The 14,775-nt window shown below is 42.7% G+C and overlaps 1 protein-coding gene across 1 annotated transcript; it reads left to right on the top strand.

The window, feature by feature from the left end:
* The first annotated feature begins 6,260 nt into the window (after window positions 1-6,260).
* LOC122946617 (olfactory receptor 5B12-like) lies at window positions 6,261-7,205 on the top strand. The gene has a single exon (XM_044306357.1). It carries the CDS (start codon window positions 6,261-6,263, stop codon window positions 7,203-7,205), a length of 945 nt encoding a protein of 314 aa, XP_044162292.1.
* Window positions 7,206-14,775: the final 7,570 nt, after the last annotated feature.

The following is a 14,775-nucleotide window of genomic DNA, read 5'->3' as shown; positions in this document are numbered from 1 at the left end:
CCATGTGTGCCAGAGTCCCAACAGGCAAGACTTTGCTGTCGTCATCAGGATCACTCTCAATCTCTTCATCCTCTTCCTCCTCTTCTGCCCACCCACACTGAACAGATGAAATTAAACTTCATGGGTACTACCCTCTGTAGCGGAGGCAACCGTCTCCTGCTCCTCCTCCTCTTCATCGTCCAATTTGCGATGAGAAAACGAACTGAGGGTGGTCTGGCTATAACCCTGTATAATATCTTCCCCATTTCCACCTCTTCCACATGCAAAGCGGCATCCTTAATTGTGGGCAGCGAGCGTTTGAGTAGGCACAGAAGTGGGATGGTTACGCTGATAATAGCGTTATAGCCACTCACCATCTGTGTTGATTCCTCAAAGTTTCTTAAAACCTCAGAGAGTTCAGACATCCATGCCCACTCCTCACTTGTGAATAGCGGAAGCTGACTGGAAAGGTGACAACCATGTTGCAGCTTGTATTCCACTACTGCCCTCTGCTGCTCACAAAGCCTGGCGAACATGTGGAACGTCGAGTTCCAGCACGTGCTCACGTCACACAACAGCCGGTGAGCTGGCAATTTCAAGTGCTGCTGCAGCGTTGACAGACTGGCTGAAGTTGTCGATGACTTGTGGAAATGGACACACACACGGCACACGTACACCAGTAGCTCAGGCAAATTGGGGTAGGTTTTGAGAAACCCATGAACCACTAAGTTTAAGACGTGGGCTAGGCATAGGATGTGTGTAAGCTTGCTGAGCTCCAAAGCCGCCATCAAGTTACGGCCATTATCAGACACAACTATGCCTGGTTCTAGGTTGAGTGGAGAGAGCCACAGCTCAATCTGGTCTCTTATTCCCTGCCACAGCTCTGTGGCGGTGTGCTGTTTGTCCCCTAAGCAGATCAATTTAAGACGGGCCTGTTGCCGCTTCCCCACTGCAGTGCTACACTGCTTCCAGCTACCAACTGATGACTGACTGGTGCTGCACGCGGATAATTCGGAGGTGGAAGTGGAGGAGGAGGAGGAGGAGGAGAAGTGAGGTTTGGAGCCATTAACATAGGTGCTGGCGGAAACCCTGATCGATGTAGGGCCCGAAATCCTTGGCGTCGGTAGCACCTGTGCCATCCCAGGGTACGACTCGCTCCCAGCCTCCACAACATTCACCCAGTGTGCCGTCAGGGAAATGTAGCGTCCCTGGTCGAATGCACTTGTCCATGTGTCTGTGGTTAAGTGAACCTTCCCAGTAACTGCGTTGGTCAGGGCACGTGTGATGTTACGGGACACATGTTGGTGTAAGTTGGGCACAGCACACCTTGAAAAATAGTGGCACCTGGGGACTGCATAAAGCGGGGCGGCCACTGACATGAGGCTGCGGAAGGCCTCAGTGTCCACAAGCCTAAATGGCAACATTTCCAGGGCCATTCATTTGGAAAGCTGCGCATTTAGTGCTATGGCCTGTGGGTGGGTGGCTGGGGATTTGCGCTTGCGTTCAAAAGCCTGGGGTAAGGACATTTGTACGCTGCGCTGGGACACAGAAGTGGATGTGGTCACTGATGGTGCTTGCAAAGGTCTAGGTGCAGGGAGACATCTGGGCCTGCGCCTTCGACAGGGGATTGGCCAACAGTGCGTAACACAAAGGAAGAGGAGGCAGTGGTGTGACCCGCAGACACAGATTGTGGATCCAGGTGTTTGGCCCACTTACTACGGTGCTTTGATGCCATGTAGCGGATCATGCTTGTGGTGGTGAGGTTGCTAGTGTTCACGCCCCTGCTCATTTTTGTATGGCAGAGGTTGCAAATTACAATTCTTTTGACATCTTCACCTTCTGTAAAAAAGCTCTAGACTGTGGGACACCTACCCCTTGGCAAGGGAGATTTCCGCAAGGGGGTGCTCCGTGGAACAGTTACGGGCCTGTTTGGTGTGGCCCGCCTTCTCCCTTTTGCCACCCCACAGCCTCTTCCAGCCTGTTGCAGTGCTGCAGATCCCTCCCCCTTTGTACTGCTGTTCTCGCTCGGCTTTCCACCTTCCCAGGTTGGGTCAGTGACTTAATTGTCCCCAACTCCTCTTCCACTTCCTCACTCTGGATATCCTCCTGACTTGTTGACCTAACCACAATCTCAGTGATTGACAACTGTGTCTCATCCTCTTCCTCAACCTCTTGCTGTTCAGTTATTGGCAACTGTGTCTCATCATCATACACCTCATTAAACAGTAATTGCCGTTCCCCACAGTCATCTTCTTGGGACTATGGATGCTCAAGAGTTTGGGAATCAAGGACACAAGATCCGTCCCTCTTCAAGCGTGCTTGGCGAGAGGGCCAAATCAAGGAATGGCGAGGAAAAGAGGTCCTCGGAATATCCGAGTGTGGGATCACTTGTTTGGCCAAACTCTCATGGTGGGAGGAAGGAGTATCAAGACTGGACTTGGTGGAAGACAGGGTGGTGCTTAACCAACTGGAAGCATTATCTGCTGCAATCCAACCAACCACCTGGTCACACTGGTTTGACTTCAAGAGTGGTGTCCTGCGCTGCCCTGCATACTGGGACATGAAGCTAGGTATCGTGGATGACTGTTTTTATTGTGCTCTGGCAGCAGGCACAATTCCAATGCGCCCAGGGCTACTGGCCTCTGCGTGCACCATAAGCATCACAGCCACTTCCCCATCCCTTACTGCTCGCCTTCTTCATTTTAAATGTGATATATGCTTGAAAGTATGTCACACGTGATAAGGTATTTGGAATGTGGAAACGTCACACAGGAGATATCTCACATATAATGTCAATGCTGTCACCAGTGGCTAATATAAAATTACAGGGAATGTCACAGGTATTTGGGATGAGGAAACGTTATACAGGAGAGGTACCACCGGTAATGTCACTGTCCAAAGCGTGTACATAAAAATTACACTGTATGTCACTGATATTTTTGTGATGCGCACACTTTACAAAGGTGATGTGGCGCGGATAATTTAACTGTCCGCAGCGACACCGTCTACGGAAAAAGTACACTAGATGTTACTGAAATTTTAGGGATGTGCACACTTTACACATGAGATGTGGCACTGATAATTTAACTGTCCACAGAGGCCTATTAGATGCTATTTAGCGCAGGATGCGCTAAAAATATATATTGCTGCTGTCACACACAATAGTCTTAAAAGGAGCTTTGGGTCTCTGAAAAGTTTTTGTAATAAAAATCTTCCAATAACACTCTCTACACTGTCTGTCCCTTCCTATGCTCAGCTCTTCCTGACTTAGACTGAGCCGAACACGTGTTATCGGGTGCTGTAATGCCAGTATCCAACATGGCTACTGGCATTACAGTGCATGTCAGTACCTCCCTGAACATTTATTGGCAAGAAACGTGCGGGGAGGAGACTCGAGCATTGCGCTCGAGCGCATGCGGTACTCGGCCGAATACCGCAATGTGCCGAGCATCGAGATGCTCAAGCCGAAACGGTGTTCGGCCGAGCATGCTCGATCATCACTAGTCTTTGTCTTATTATAAACATGTAATAATAAAGCATGTAATCACATCATACAAAAATCAACTTGGAAAATGCAACAATAATGAGTCACAGTGGAGCTAGAAAAAGAGCTAAGGGATCAATTAGTGGGAAAGAGAAGAGGTATAAAGCTGCGGTGATCCAGAGTCTTACTGTGATATCATAGACGGCATTATGCATTGGTTCATATGGTTATTGCATGGAATCGCTTGGTAATCACCTTATTCATGATGTCTCCTGTATGCAGCTTTATGATTGGGAATGTTGTGATAATTAGTAAGGAAACTACAACTTTTCAGTTAATATATCTCTAGACATGTAATATAATGAGCCTTTAATTACTCTTCATGGTCCTATCTGAAGGTATTCACCAAGCATTTTGGTTTGAGTTTGAAATTTGAGTGTCCTCTTCTGGGCTGAGTATTCTGAATCTCCAGAGGATCAGGTAAATACAAAAATTTAACTAGATCGCTATCACTTCCAAATGAGATCGTCTTCTGCTAGGCCTTGTTTTATTAAGGGTCTATTGAAGTGTCAGAGTCTGTCCCACCGGAGGATCCTTAGATACTTTGGTAAGCCACTCTGACCTGGTTTTGACCTAGAAGACCGCAAATACTCTACCTTTTATAGTTGTAATGAGAAGAATGTATGAGTGTGTAGGAATACAACGTTTAGGAACCATTCTTGGTGTCAGAAGGCGCTTACATACACTTCTGTCACCAGGTCCAACTCTATATGATATGATCACATGAAACAATTTAGCCTAATCTCCATATGACTAATGGCTTGACTTTAGCCTTCTGCAACCTATAAATATAAAGCCTAGGCTACACATAAATATAGCCCCCCCCCCCCCTACAAACTAAGCATGGGTCCTAAAAACAAACCACAAATATAATATAGCAAATGATCTTTATTCAACTATATAAATACATAGCAACCACATCAATCAATATGCGTGTAATGTAAGAGATCAAAGTGCAAACTATTCCTATGAAGAACCACTAAATGAAATGCACAAGTAAGTATGGGTAAAATATACAGACCACAGTGCAAATCTGCATCCCAGCCCACGTTTTGCTCACACTTCTTCCAGGGGGACAAATACAAGATGCATTGCATCCCTCTTTTATTTGAATATTGGCCAATCATCCAGCATTACAAACAACACCAGAAACAACATAATATTAAGTATGGTAACAGAGGGAATAGAGTTGAACTGCAAGAAAATGGCACCCACTTCTTCGTATGACACAAACTCTGATAAATGTGGACAAAAAGTGGAGAGCAATCTATGATCTCCCATAATATTATTCCTATAACCGTCCAAATAACCTGGCTATAATGGTGACACGGCAGATCCAGTGACTGGGAAGTCTCCCCTGCCAACTGCCAGGTTAGTTGGTCAGTATAAGGCCTTTTTCACACTACCGTTTTTTTTTTCCGTTTTGCGGTCCGTTTTTTGCGTTCCGTATATGGTCCATATACGGAACCATTCATTTCAATGGTTCCGCAAAAAAACGGAATGTGTTCCATATGCATTCCGTTTCCGTATTTCCGTTTTTCTGTTCTTCCGTTCCGTTGAAAGATAGAACATGTCCTATTATTGCCCGCAAATCACGGTCCGTGGCTCCATTCAAGTCAATGGGTCCGCAAAAAAAACGGAACACATACGGAAATGCATCCGTATGTCTTCTGTTTCCGTTCCGTTTTTTCTGAACCATCTATTGAAAATGTTATGCCCAGCCCAATTTTTTCTATGTAATTACTGTATACTGTATATGCCATATGGAAAAACGGAACGGAAACGGAACCACAACAGAAGCAAAAAACGGAACAACGGATCCGTGAAAAACGGACCGCAAAACACTGAAATGGACTGTAGTGTGAAAGAGGCCTAAGAATGAGATTATGGGAGATTGCCATCCACCTATTGTCCCCATTTTCCAGCGTTTGTATTATACCTTAGGAGTGAGTCCCATTTCCTAGTAGTACAACTTTATTCCCTCTGATACCATACTTAATATGATGTCCCTTTGGTATTGTTTTGAATGTTGGGTGAGGGCTAGCTCCACCCTGATTGCTACCCCTGTGTTATAGTAATGTGTAAAAAAGGGATGTAGTGCATCTTCTTCCTCCTTGAGTAAGTATGAGCGAAACGTGTGCTGGGGTGCAGATTCGCAACGTGGTCTATATATTGCACCCATACTTACTTCAGGATTTCATTTAGGGGTTCTTTATAGGAATAGTTATACTTAATTCTCAGACCATCTGTTTATCCTGCGGGTGCTACCATATAATGTCCTAATATATTACACGCATACAGGCATTGCTATGTCATGAATATATTGGTTGATCTTTATTGGAGAAGTTCCACAGTGACACTTTGTCTCTTTTTATTAGGTTTTTATGTATTTATATAATTGAATAAAGATTATTTGCTATATTATATTTACCATATCCAGTATATTACCATATATGATATATTTTATATTTAGGGCCTTAGTGGTTTGTTTTTATAGGACACAACTTTGGGCTTGTTTAAAAAAAAATACATGCCATATCTTCATGCGAACTCTGAGTAGTACAGAGCAGTAATACGGCACCTATCAATTTTTATATCTCTGTAGGCATCCAAATTCATACGTTGGCACAGAGAGGTCCCTGGTATTGTAATTAAGCACTAGTGCCAGAGTATCACTATTTTATCCCATGTCATTATCAATTTCTTGTATTTCAGGTATTAGAAAAAATATATAAAAATGAAGCAAAATCAAACATTCATCACATATTTCATCATAAAAGGAATATCTGATGTTCCTGAGCTCCAGGCTCCCATATTTCTTCTAGTTTTACTCATTTATATCATTGTTCTTGTCGGGAATATGAGTCTTCTTCTCCTGGTCTGCCTGGACTCCCATCTTCACACTCCCATGTATTTCTTTCTTGCTAACCTGTCCATAGCGGACATGACGTCTTCCACTGTCACCCTGCATAAGATCCTTGTAACCTTCATCACTGGAGATAATACCATGCTCTACTTGGCCTGTATGGTACAAGCATACATGTTTGGATCCTTGTCAGGACATGCACTTTTCATACTGACGGCCATGAGCTATGATCGATATGTGGCGGTTTGTAGGCCCCTGAATTATCACATTATCATGAACCTCAAGATATGTCTTATATTGGCCTCATTTTGTTGGATATTTGGTTTTCTACAGGTCGTTCCTTTCAGCTGGTTTCTATCCGAGATCTCTTGTTTTTCCACAAACGTGATTGATCACTTCTTCTGTGACCTTGTTCCTATCATGAACATTGCCTGCAGTGACATAGTAATACTGGAAAGTCTGAACTTCATTCAAGGACTGACCATCTATATCATTACCCCATTTCTTCTGACTTTTGTTTCGTATGTTTTTATAATTAGAGCCATAATGAAGATACGTTCCAGCTTTGGTAGAAGAAAAGCCTTCTACACATGTTCTTCACATCTCACGGTCATCACGTTGCTCTACACAACTTTGATCTTACAATATGCCATACCTAATAATGGGTTGGGTTCTAAAAAACTATTTTCTTTGTTTAACACAGCTATGGTCCCTATCCTTAATCCACTTATTTATAGCTTAAAGAACAAAGACGTCAAATCAGCTTTTATAAAGGTTATTAGGAAGTGTAAAGTGGAGAGCTTTACTGTAACTTAATATACTCTTTATAATTTGTATACTCCTTTTATATAGCTGAGGTTGAAGAAAAGACACGGGTTCATCAAGTCTAACCTATAATCTTACTGTGTTGACCCAGAAGGAGGCAAAAGCCCTATGAGATGGGTTTGGCAATCACAGAATATCCATACTTACCTGTTCACCACCACTTAATGCCAGCTCCCTGGCTCTTTTCAATAGTCCTCCATTCCCCATTTGTCAACTTTTGCATGTATGGGGTCAAGTGCATCGCTGCAGCCAATGGAAGTGGTCACATGTCCCCAAGCAGCACGTATCTGCTGGGTCACGTGCCACTTAGGGACATGTCACTTGTGAGGCCAGTCATTGGCTGTAGTTGTGCATGTGACACATCTGTACCTCAGCTGGAAGTAAACAAGCTGAGGACTGGAAGATCACCGAGCGGACTGGAGCCGCAGGAAGTAAGTGACTATGATTCTTTCTTTAGGTATCACATGCTCGGGCACTTACTTTAAAAAGGACCCAATCGTTGAATAACCCTTTAATGTTTTAGGCACTCACAGTATATTTAAAGAAGAACAGAAGTCTTGAGGTCAGATTTGCATACGATGGAAGTTAATAACTACATGCACAGTATAATGCATGCTCCTATTTTACCCCAAAATCTAAATGTTAAACTCTAGAAAATATTAAACAACCAATAACAAAAGACATCTATACATATTTTAAGTATAAATTCCAAGAAACCAATAGGAACACAACCTCAACTCAACATTCTGGATCCTTTATTCTACTGGAAGATAACAAAGATCTGTCCAAAATAAACAAATATGTTTGACTGCCCAGGCCCGACAGATGAAATGAATATAATAATACACAGTACCAGGAAGAGATGGGACAGATTGGTACTGCTGGAAGAAAACCCTTCTATACATGTTCCTCACAGCTATGATATTGTTCTACATAAGGCTGAGTTCACATCTCTAAAGTTTATTACCATTGTTCTGCTCCATTATAGAAGCTGAACAACGAAAATAATGGAAGTGGTTGAATTGGGAATATGACTCATCTGAACAGAGCTGAACAGACTCCATTGACTACAATGGAGTCTGTTCAGTTTCCATTTGGAATCCTGTTGTTTTTTTACTGGACTAAAACGTCCGGCATTCAGGAAGTTTCCGTCTGGTCTTTTTGCTGTGATGGAGGCCCCAAATAGAGCCAGCAATGCAGATATGAACATGCCTTTACACGGACATTTTAGTAACTAGCAAAAGATATGCAGCGAGCACATAAAGAGCCAGAGCAGAAGATGGGAGGGGTAGTGGCTCTAGCTGTCAGTCAATCATGGCGGCTGTCCTCAGACCTTTGCTACCTGGAGCTGTGGACTGAAAGGAGGGGCCACCCTTTTTTCACTCGGGGTATACCCTAGATCAGTGATGGCTGACCTTGGCACTCCAGCTGTGGTAAAACTACAACTCCCAAGATGCCCCCCTTGCTTGGCTGCTCTCAGAACTCTAAAGAAATAAATGGAGCATGCTGGGAGTTGTAGTTTCACCACAGCTGGAGTGCCAAGGTTAGCCATCACTGCCCTAGATGTTAGCTGTATGGATGGGTGCAAAGCAGGGCGTATTGAATGCAATGGCCAGCATACAGCATAAGAGTCAGGAAGCCAGACCGGAGATAAAAGAATAAGGGGGTTATTTACGATCAGATATACACCTATATTAAGTGTATTCCTTGCGCAGATTGAAGCACAAAGGCCCGTCTCATTCATAATTTTTGGGCATAGAAAATGGTCTAAATGTAAGCCAGCAAGGAAGATGTCTATCATTTAGGCGTTGGGTATGCCGAAGTTAAACAGGGGCTAGTGCCTCTACATAACTTCTGCAGATCCACCGCCAGAGCAGGGGCTATTAAGACCCCCTAAATGTCTCTCTTTACTGTAGACAAAAATAGGAGTTGTAGTAAATCCACCTACTTAATAGCAGTCAAAGTTCAAAATGTACACCTTGTTGTTCTGTCCCACATAGCGATTTATGGATTTAGGCAAGGATGGGAGTTATGGCCCTCTTCCTCTTCTACCTTACCAAAGTCTCTCTCAGTAGAATCTATGGCAATGGTGTCTGTAATGTCTACTGCGGGTTACAGGGTTTTGATGGGACGTCTGTCCATGACATGTCCATATGGCAGCTTGAGAACTGCAGATAAAGAATCGGATCATATACATTAACAGAAAGTCACCTCATCCTACTGATTTTGCCATAATAGGCCTATGATATGTGCCCACTTAAACTTGCTTAAACAAGCATCAGCAAGGTCAGACATCACCACTGGTCAGAAAACAGTGGTACCAAACATTATCTTCAGGAATCCAGGACCGTTGCTCATAGGATTGCTAGAAAGGCACATCAGAACATGGCTTGGCTACAAAAGACCCTCAGGAAGATTTAGTAGAATCTGGAGTTGTGGTACATTGTTCTACTCTTCAGCAACACTGCACAAATATGCCCTTCAATAATCAGAAGAAAAACTCTGCTGCGTCTTCACCACAAAATTCAGTGTCATGATGCATTTTGGAAACAAGCACTGTGGACCAATGAGGTTAAAATAGAACTCTTTGGCCACAATGAGGGAAGGTATGTTTGGATTTCGAAGAAAAAAGGGCACATCATTTCATGAAAAGAGCACCTCTCCAACCATTAAGCATGGAGGTGGATCAATCCTGCTTTGGAGTTGTCTTGCTGCTTATGGCACAGGGAACTTTTAAAGTTAGAAGTAAGAATCGGTTTAATGAAATTCCGGCAAATTCTGGAAGGAAACATAACACCAACTGTAAAAAAGTTGAAAACAGGATGCCTTCTACAAATGGATAATGATTAGGGTTGAGCAAACCTGACCCGAACATTTCAGTAAAAGTTTGGGTTCGAGTTCGGTGTTTGGCGATTTAATGGCGCTTTTTGAAAGGCTGCAGGGCAGCCAATCAACAAGCGTTTAACTGTGTGCCCTTAGAAGCCATCACAGCCATGCCTACTATTGGCATGGCTGTGATTGGCCAGTGTAGCATGTGACCCAGCCTCTATATAAGCTGGAGTCATGTAGCGCTGCACGTCACTCTGCTCTGATTAGTGTAGGGAGAGGTTGCAGCTGCTGCTGTGAGGGAGAGAATAGGAAATAATCTATCTGATATCAGAAATTGCTGTTAACTCTGCGATCTACAACGATTTTTTTGTGTTGGTGCAATGCAATATTTTTGTACCCTGCCCTGAGCCCAGTGACACAGAAAGATACGTTTTATCCGTCGGGGGCCATTTTGTGCAAGTCCAGTGCACCAGCACAGCATATCTGCCAGTGACAATAATTTAATCCTGTTCTTTTAGTTCAGTGGGCAACATATACCCATTTTTTAAGTGCACCCGCACTGCATATGTGCCGGGGAAGGGAAAATAATATAGGGAATTGTTCTGTGAGTTCAGGGACCCAGGGGGTGACATATTCGCATTTTTTTCTGTAAAGTACCCCTGTGCTGCATATGTGAGTGTAATCAATTCAGTAAATCCCTCTGTTAAATTCTAGGGGAACAAATTAAATTTTTGGGCCTAAAAAGTACATTTGCGCTCTGCACTGCATTTGTGATAGTGAAAGTAAATCAGTTAAATCCATCTGTTTAATTGTGGGTGAAAAAAATCATATTTTTTTTCCATAAAGTACCTTTGCGGCCTGTGCTGCAAATCTGATAGTGAAATATAATCAGTGAATACAACTTGGACATTGTGGGTGAAAAAACCCAAATGTGTTTTGGCCATAAAGTACCTTTGCGGCCTGCGCTGCATATCTGACAGCCAGGCAAATAAATACAGTAAATCCATCTGTTTGCGTGTGGGGTGACATTTCCATCGGTTATCAGGCCAGTCATTCACAAGTGGCTCGGAGGGTGGGTTCCTGCACCAACATAGGCCAGGTACACAATTGTCCAGCCAGGGCACATGTGCAATACATCATTTTTACACCCCTGACAAAGAAAGATAATTTATCTGTCTGTTCATTCTGGCGCTGACCTTCCTACAGCAATGTTTGGGTGGGCGCAATGCAACATCTAAAATAAATATAAATAATTTAATACTTAATCCGTCTGTCAGTTAGGTGGGCGACAAATACATTTTTGTGTGAAGTACACCTGCGCCTGCATATGTGCCAGGGACAATAATATACTGTAGTTAATCCGTCTGTGAGTTCAGGGGTTGACATATTTGCATTGTTGGCTGTTTTATACCCCTGCTCTACATAGCAGACAGGGAAATCATTAAAAAAAAATCGTCTGTTGCATTGTTGGGTAACATTAACCCTTTTGTGGCTGCTTTATACCCCTGCTCTACATAGCAGACAGGGAAATAATTTTAAAAAAATTGTCTGTTGCATTGTTGGGTGACATTAACCCTTTCTTGGCTGTTTTATACCCCTGCTCTACATAGAAGACAGGGAAATCATTTTAGGAAATCTGTCTGTTGCATTGTTGGGTAACATTAACCCTATTGTGGCTGTTTTATACCCCAGCTCTACATAGAAGACAGGGAAATCATTTAAAAAAAATTGTCTGTTGCATTGTTGGGTGACATTAACCCTTTTGTGGCTGTTTTATGCCCCTGCTCTACATAGCAGACAGGGAAATATGTTTTAAAAAATGTGTCTGTTGCATTGTTGGGTGACATTAACCCTTTTTTGGCTGTTTTATACCCCTGCTCTACATAGCAGACAGGGAAATAATTTTTTAAAAATTGTCTGTTATATTGTTGGGTGACGATGAGAAATGCACAGTGTGGCGGATCTCGAATAAATGCATAAGATGACATGAGGTTAGACCAATAAAGACAGTAGCAAGGTGCAGAAGTGGTAACACTTCTGCAGAAGTACAGAAGTATAATCTTTATATTTACCTGTCATGCTCCTGTAGTAGATCAGCTAACAAAGGCTATTAAAGGTGGGGTCTGTCACTAGTCACCTCCTTGTCCAACTAAGGTCATAGATGCGTAGCTGTAGACCACCTGATTTTCAACACTGTTTTCTTTCGTTAATCTGAGGTTCTGTTACCGGGTTATGATACTTTTTGATAATATGTGTAAATTAGGTTTTTGGTCCAACGAGTACATCATTATTGTTCTTGTTGCACTGAAGCCCAGCTCCTTTCTGTGGCCAGTCCCTCTCTAGCTGTACTGTGCATGCATGGGTGACTGAATGCCCTCATCCTGTCCTCTAAGATATCAGTATCCATCTATTCTGGGTGAAGGGTTATGTCATTAGCCCGTTTTTCAGTACACTTGTTTTTGGCCCTGCTGACAAGAAGGTCTGCACTGCGTATGGGAAGATATGTGAAACAATGGCACATGGGCAAGGATATAGGGCCGGAGGTGTGAAGGAGATATATTTTATGTTCAGGGCTAGTATTATAGAGAATTGGGAAAACATGCAGAGTAGAGCACTTCTGCTCACCATTTGTAGGCACCTTTCCTTTAGGAATTCCATAATACTGCTATAAAGTGCCTAAATAATATATAATACAGTCAGGGGTGTAACTACCATAGCGGCAGACCAGTGCGACTGCTATGGGGCCCAGGGAAAGAAGGGGCCCAGTCTTAGTTGGGATTATCTCCTCTTCTACTGGAGGTGAAAACTTGGTCAGGACTCTACCCTCTAAAGGAACAACTTTTAGCAAATGAGGCAGTGGAAAAATGGCCCAAGGGTCATTGAAAGGGGTTTAGGCAGAAATCCTTTTGTCCTGTGTGGGGGGCCTGGTTTTATCCTTGCTATGGGGCCCTTACTTCTCTATGTACGCCACTGAATACAGTATTCAAGTATTGCTACTGCCATATGATTCCACTCATAAAACTGCTATATACTGCTCACATAATACTGCCATTAATGTCATAAATAATTATTCTCATACAGTATTCACATAGTACTGTCATACGTATGTGTGCAGAGCAAGAGACCCAGAGCAACCAGAGATAAGCGCTCAATAACACCAAAAGAAATGTTTATCTATTAGATTACAGATAAAAAGTTGTCTTAATCTCCAGGTCTGCACTGGCCTACAGTATACTGTGGTAATACGTGGGCTTTATATGCTGCATTATGTGGATTATAGAATTACTAGCACTGTCATTGAATGCCAGTACTGTGTAGACAATATATGGCAATGTTCTAATTTAAACCAAGTTAAGCAGCACTCGGAAACTGATATATGGTGCCAAGTGCATGCTCTGCAGGGGTGGGGCATGACACAAATTCTCATTTATAGGGTTATTATTGTGTTTCCCCCGAGGGGCCTTCACTAAGCATAAGACAATGTATCAGTTCTACCTGCAGTGATCCCAGTAGTTCATGTTTCCAGCATAAAAACTTAATAATTTGACCAGATAGATTTATGGACTAAACTTGATATATAAACAGTATATATATATATATATATATATATATATATAATCCAAAAAAATAGAGCAGCACTCCAGGATAATGAGAAAATAGTGGTTTATTCACCCATTGGTGACGCAACGTTTCGGCTCCAACATGAAGCCTTTCTCAAGCAATGTGAACAGGACATTCAAAACATTATATAGCCAAAGGAAATGAAATCACAGTGTCATGTGATCACACATCTCAAGGAAAACATTAACCCTTGCTGTGATAAATTGCAGAATCAATATACACAACCATACTAAAATCAGTACTAAAGTGTTCAAAATATACATAATTATACGTGAGAACTGTGCAAAGATGCTTATAAAGTGCATGATGACCAACAATGATCATAATATACACAACTGATATATGCATTAATATATAGTGCATGAAATGACTAATGATACAAAGTGCGTGTGTGCAGCTGATGGATGTGATGGATGGAAACCCATAGTAGAGGGCGTGGGCACAGACACTAACCAGCAAAAGAACGATCCCCATCTCATGCTCAATGCTGGACATAGCGTACCCTCATCGTAACAGCGCATGCGCCTATTACCGCGCATAGTATTGACATCATAGAAAATCGCATCACTGATAAAGAACATGCACAGCGTCCAGCTCTCCCATGTATTCACAATTGCAAAAGTGGTAAGGCCGACAGCAGCCATAGCGCATACGCCATGACATAACGTCAGCAACCATTCCTCAATGCGGAATACAGCAAACAACATTATCAAGCATGTCAAAACGTTACTTATTGGATCTATGTGCGGAACAGAGGGCACCATAGCCAGCCAAAGATAGAGAAAACCTGAGACAGGGAACCGCGTTAACAGCAACCCCGCCCCAAATTAACCCTACGGATCCAGTAACCTATTAACAAGGGATCTCCTCATCACATACAAACACACCACATACTCAGAAGACTGGACATAATGTAATTGCATGTAATTGCACCACAGACCAATATAAATGATGTGTATATAAAAAAAACATAGTGGGGGTAACGTAAATATCTTCAAGCAGAGGGGGGCGAAATGATGCTGTCATGGTGTCATGTAGATCATGCTCCAATTGTATCCCCATCAAGACATCCAATAGATCTGTGTATGAGAAAAATAAATAGTATTAGTGA

Source organism: Bufo gargarizans, chromosome 9 (assembly GCF_014858855.1).
Source record: "Bufo gargarizans isolate SCDJY-AF-19 chromosome 9, ASM1485885v1, whole genome shotgun sequence".
NCBI classification, from domain to species: Eukaryota; Metazoa; Chordata; class Amphibia; order Anura; family Bufonidae; genus Bufo; species Bufo gargarizans.
The sequence above is the reverse complement of the archived record's forward strand: the minus strand, read 5'-3'. Positions and strand labels throughout refer to the sequence as shown.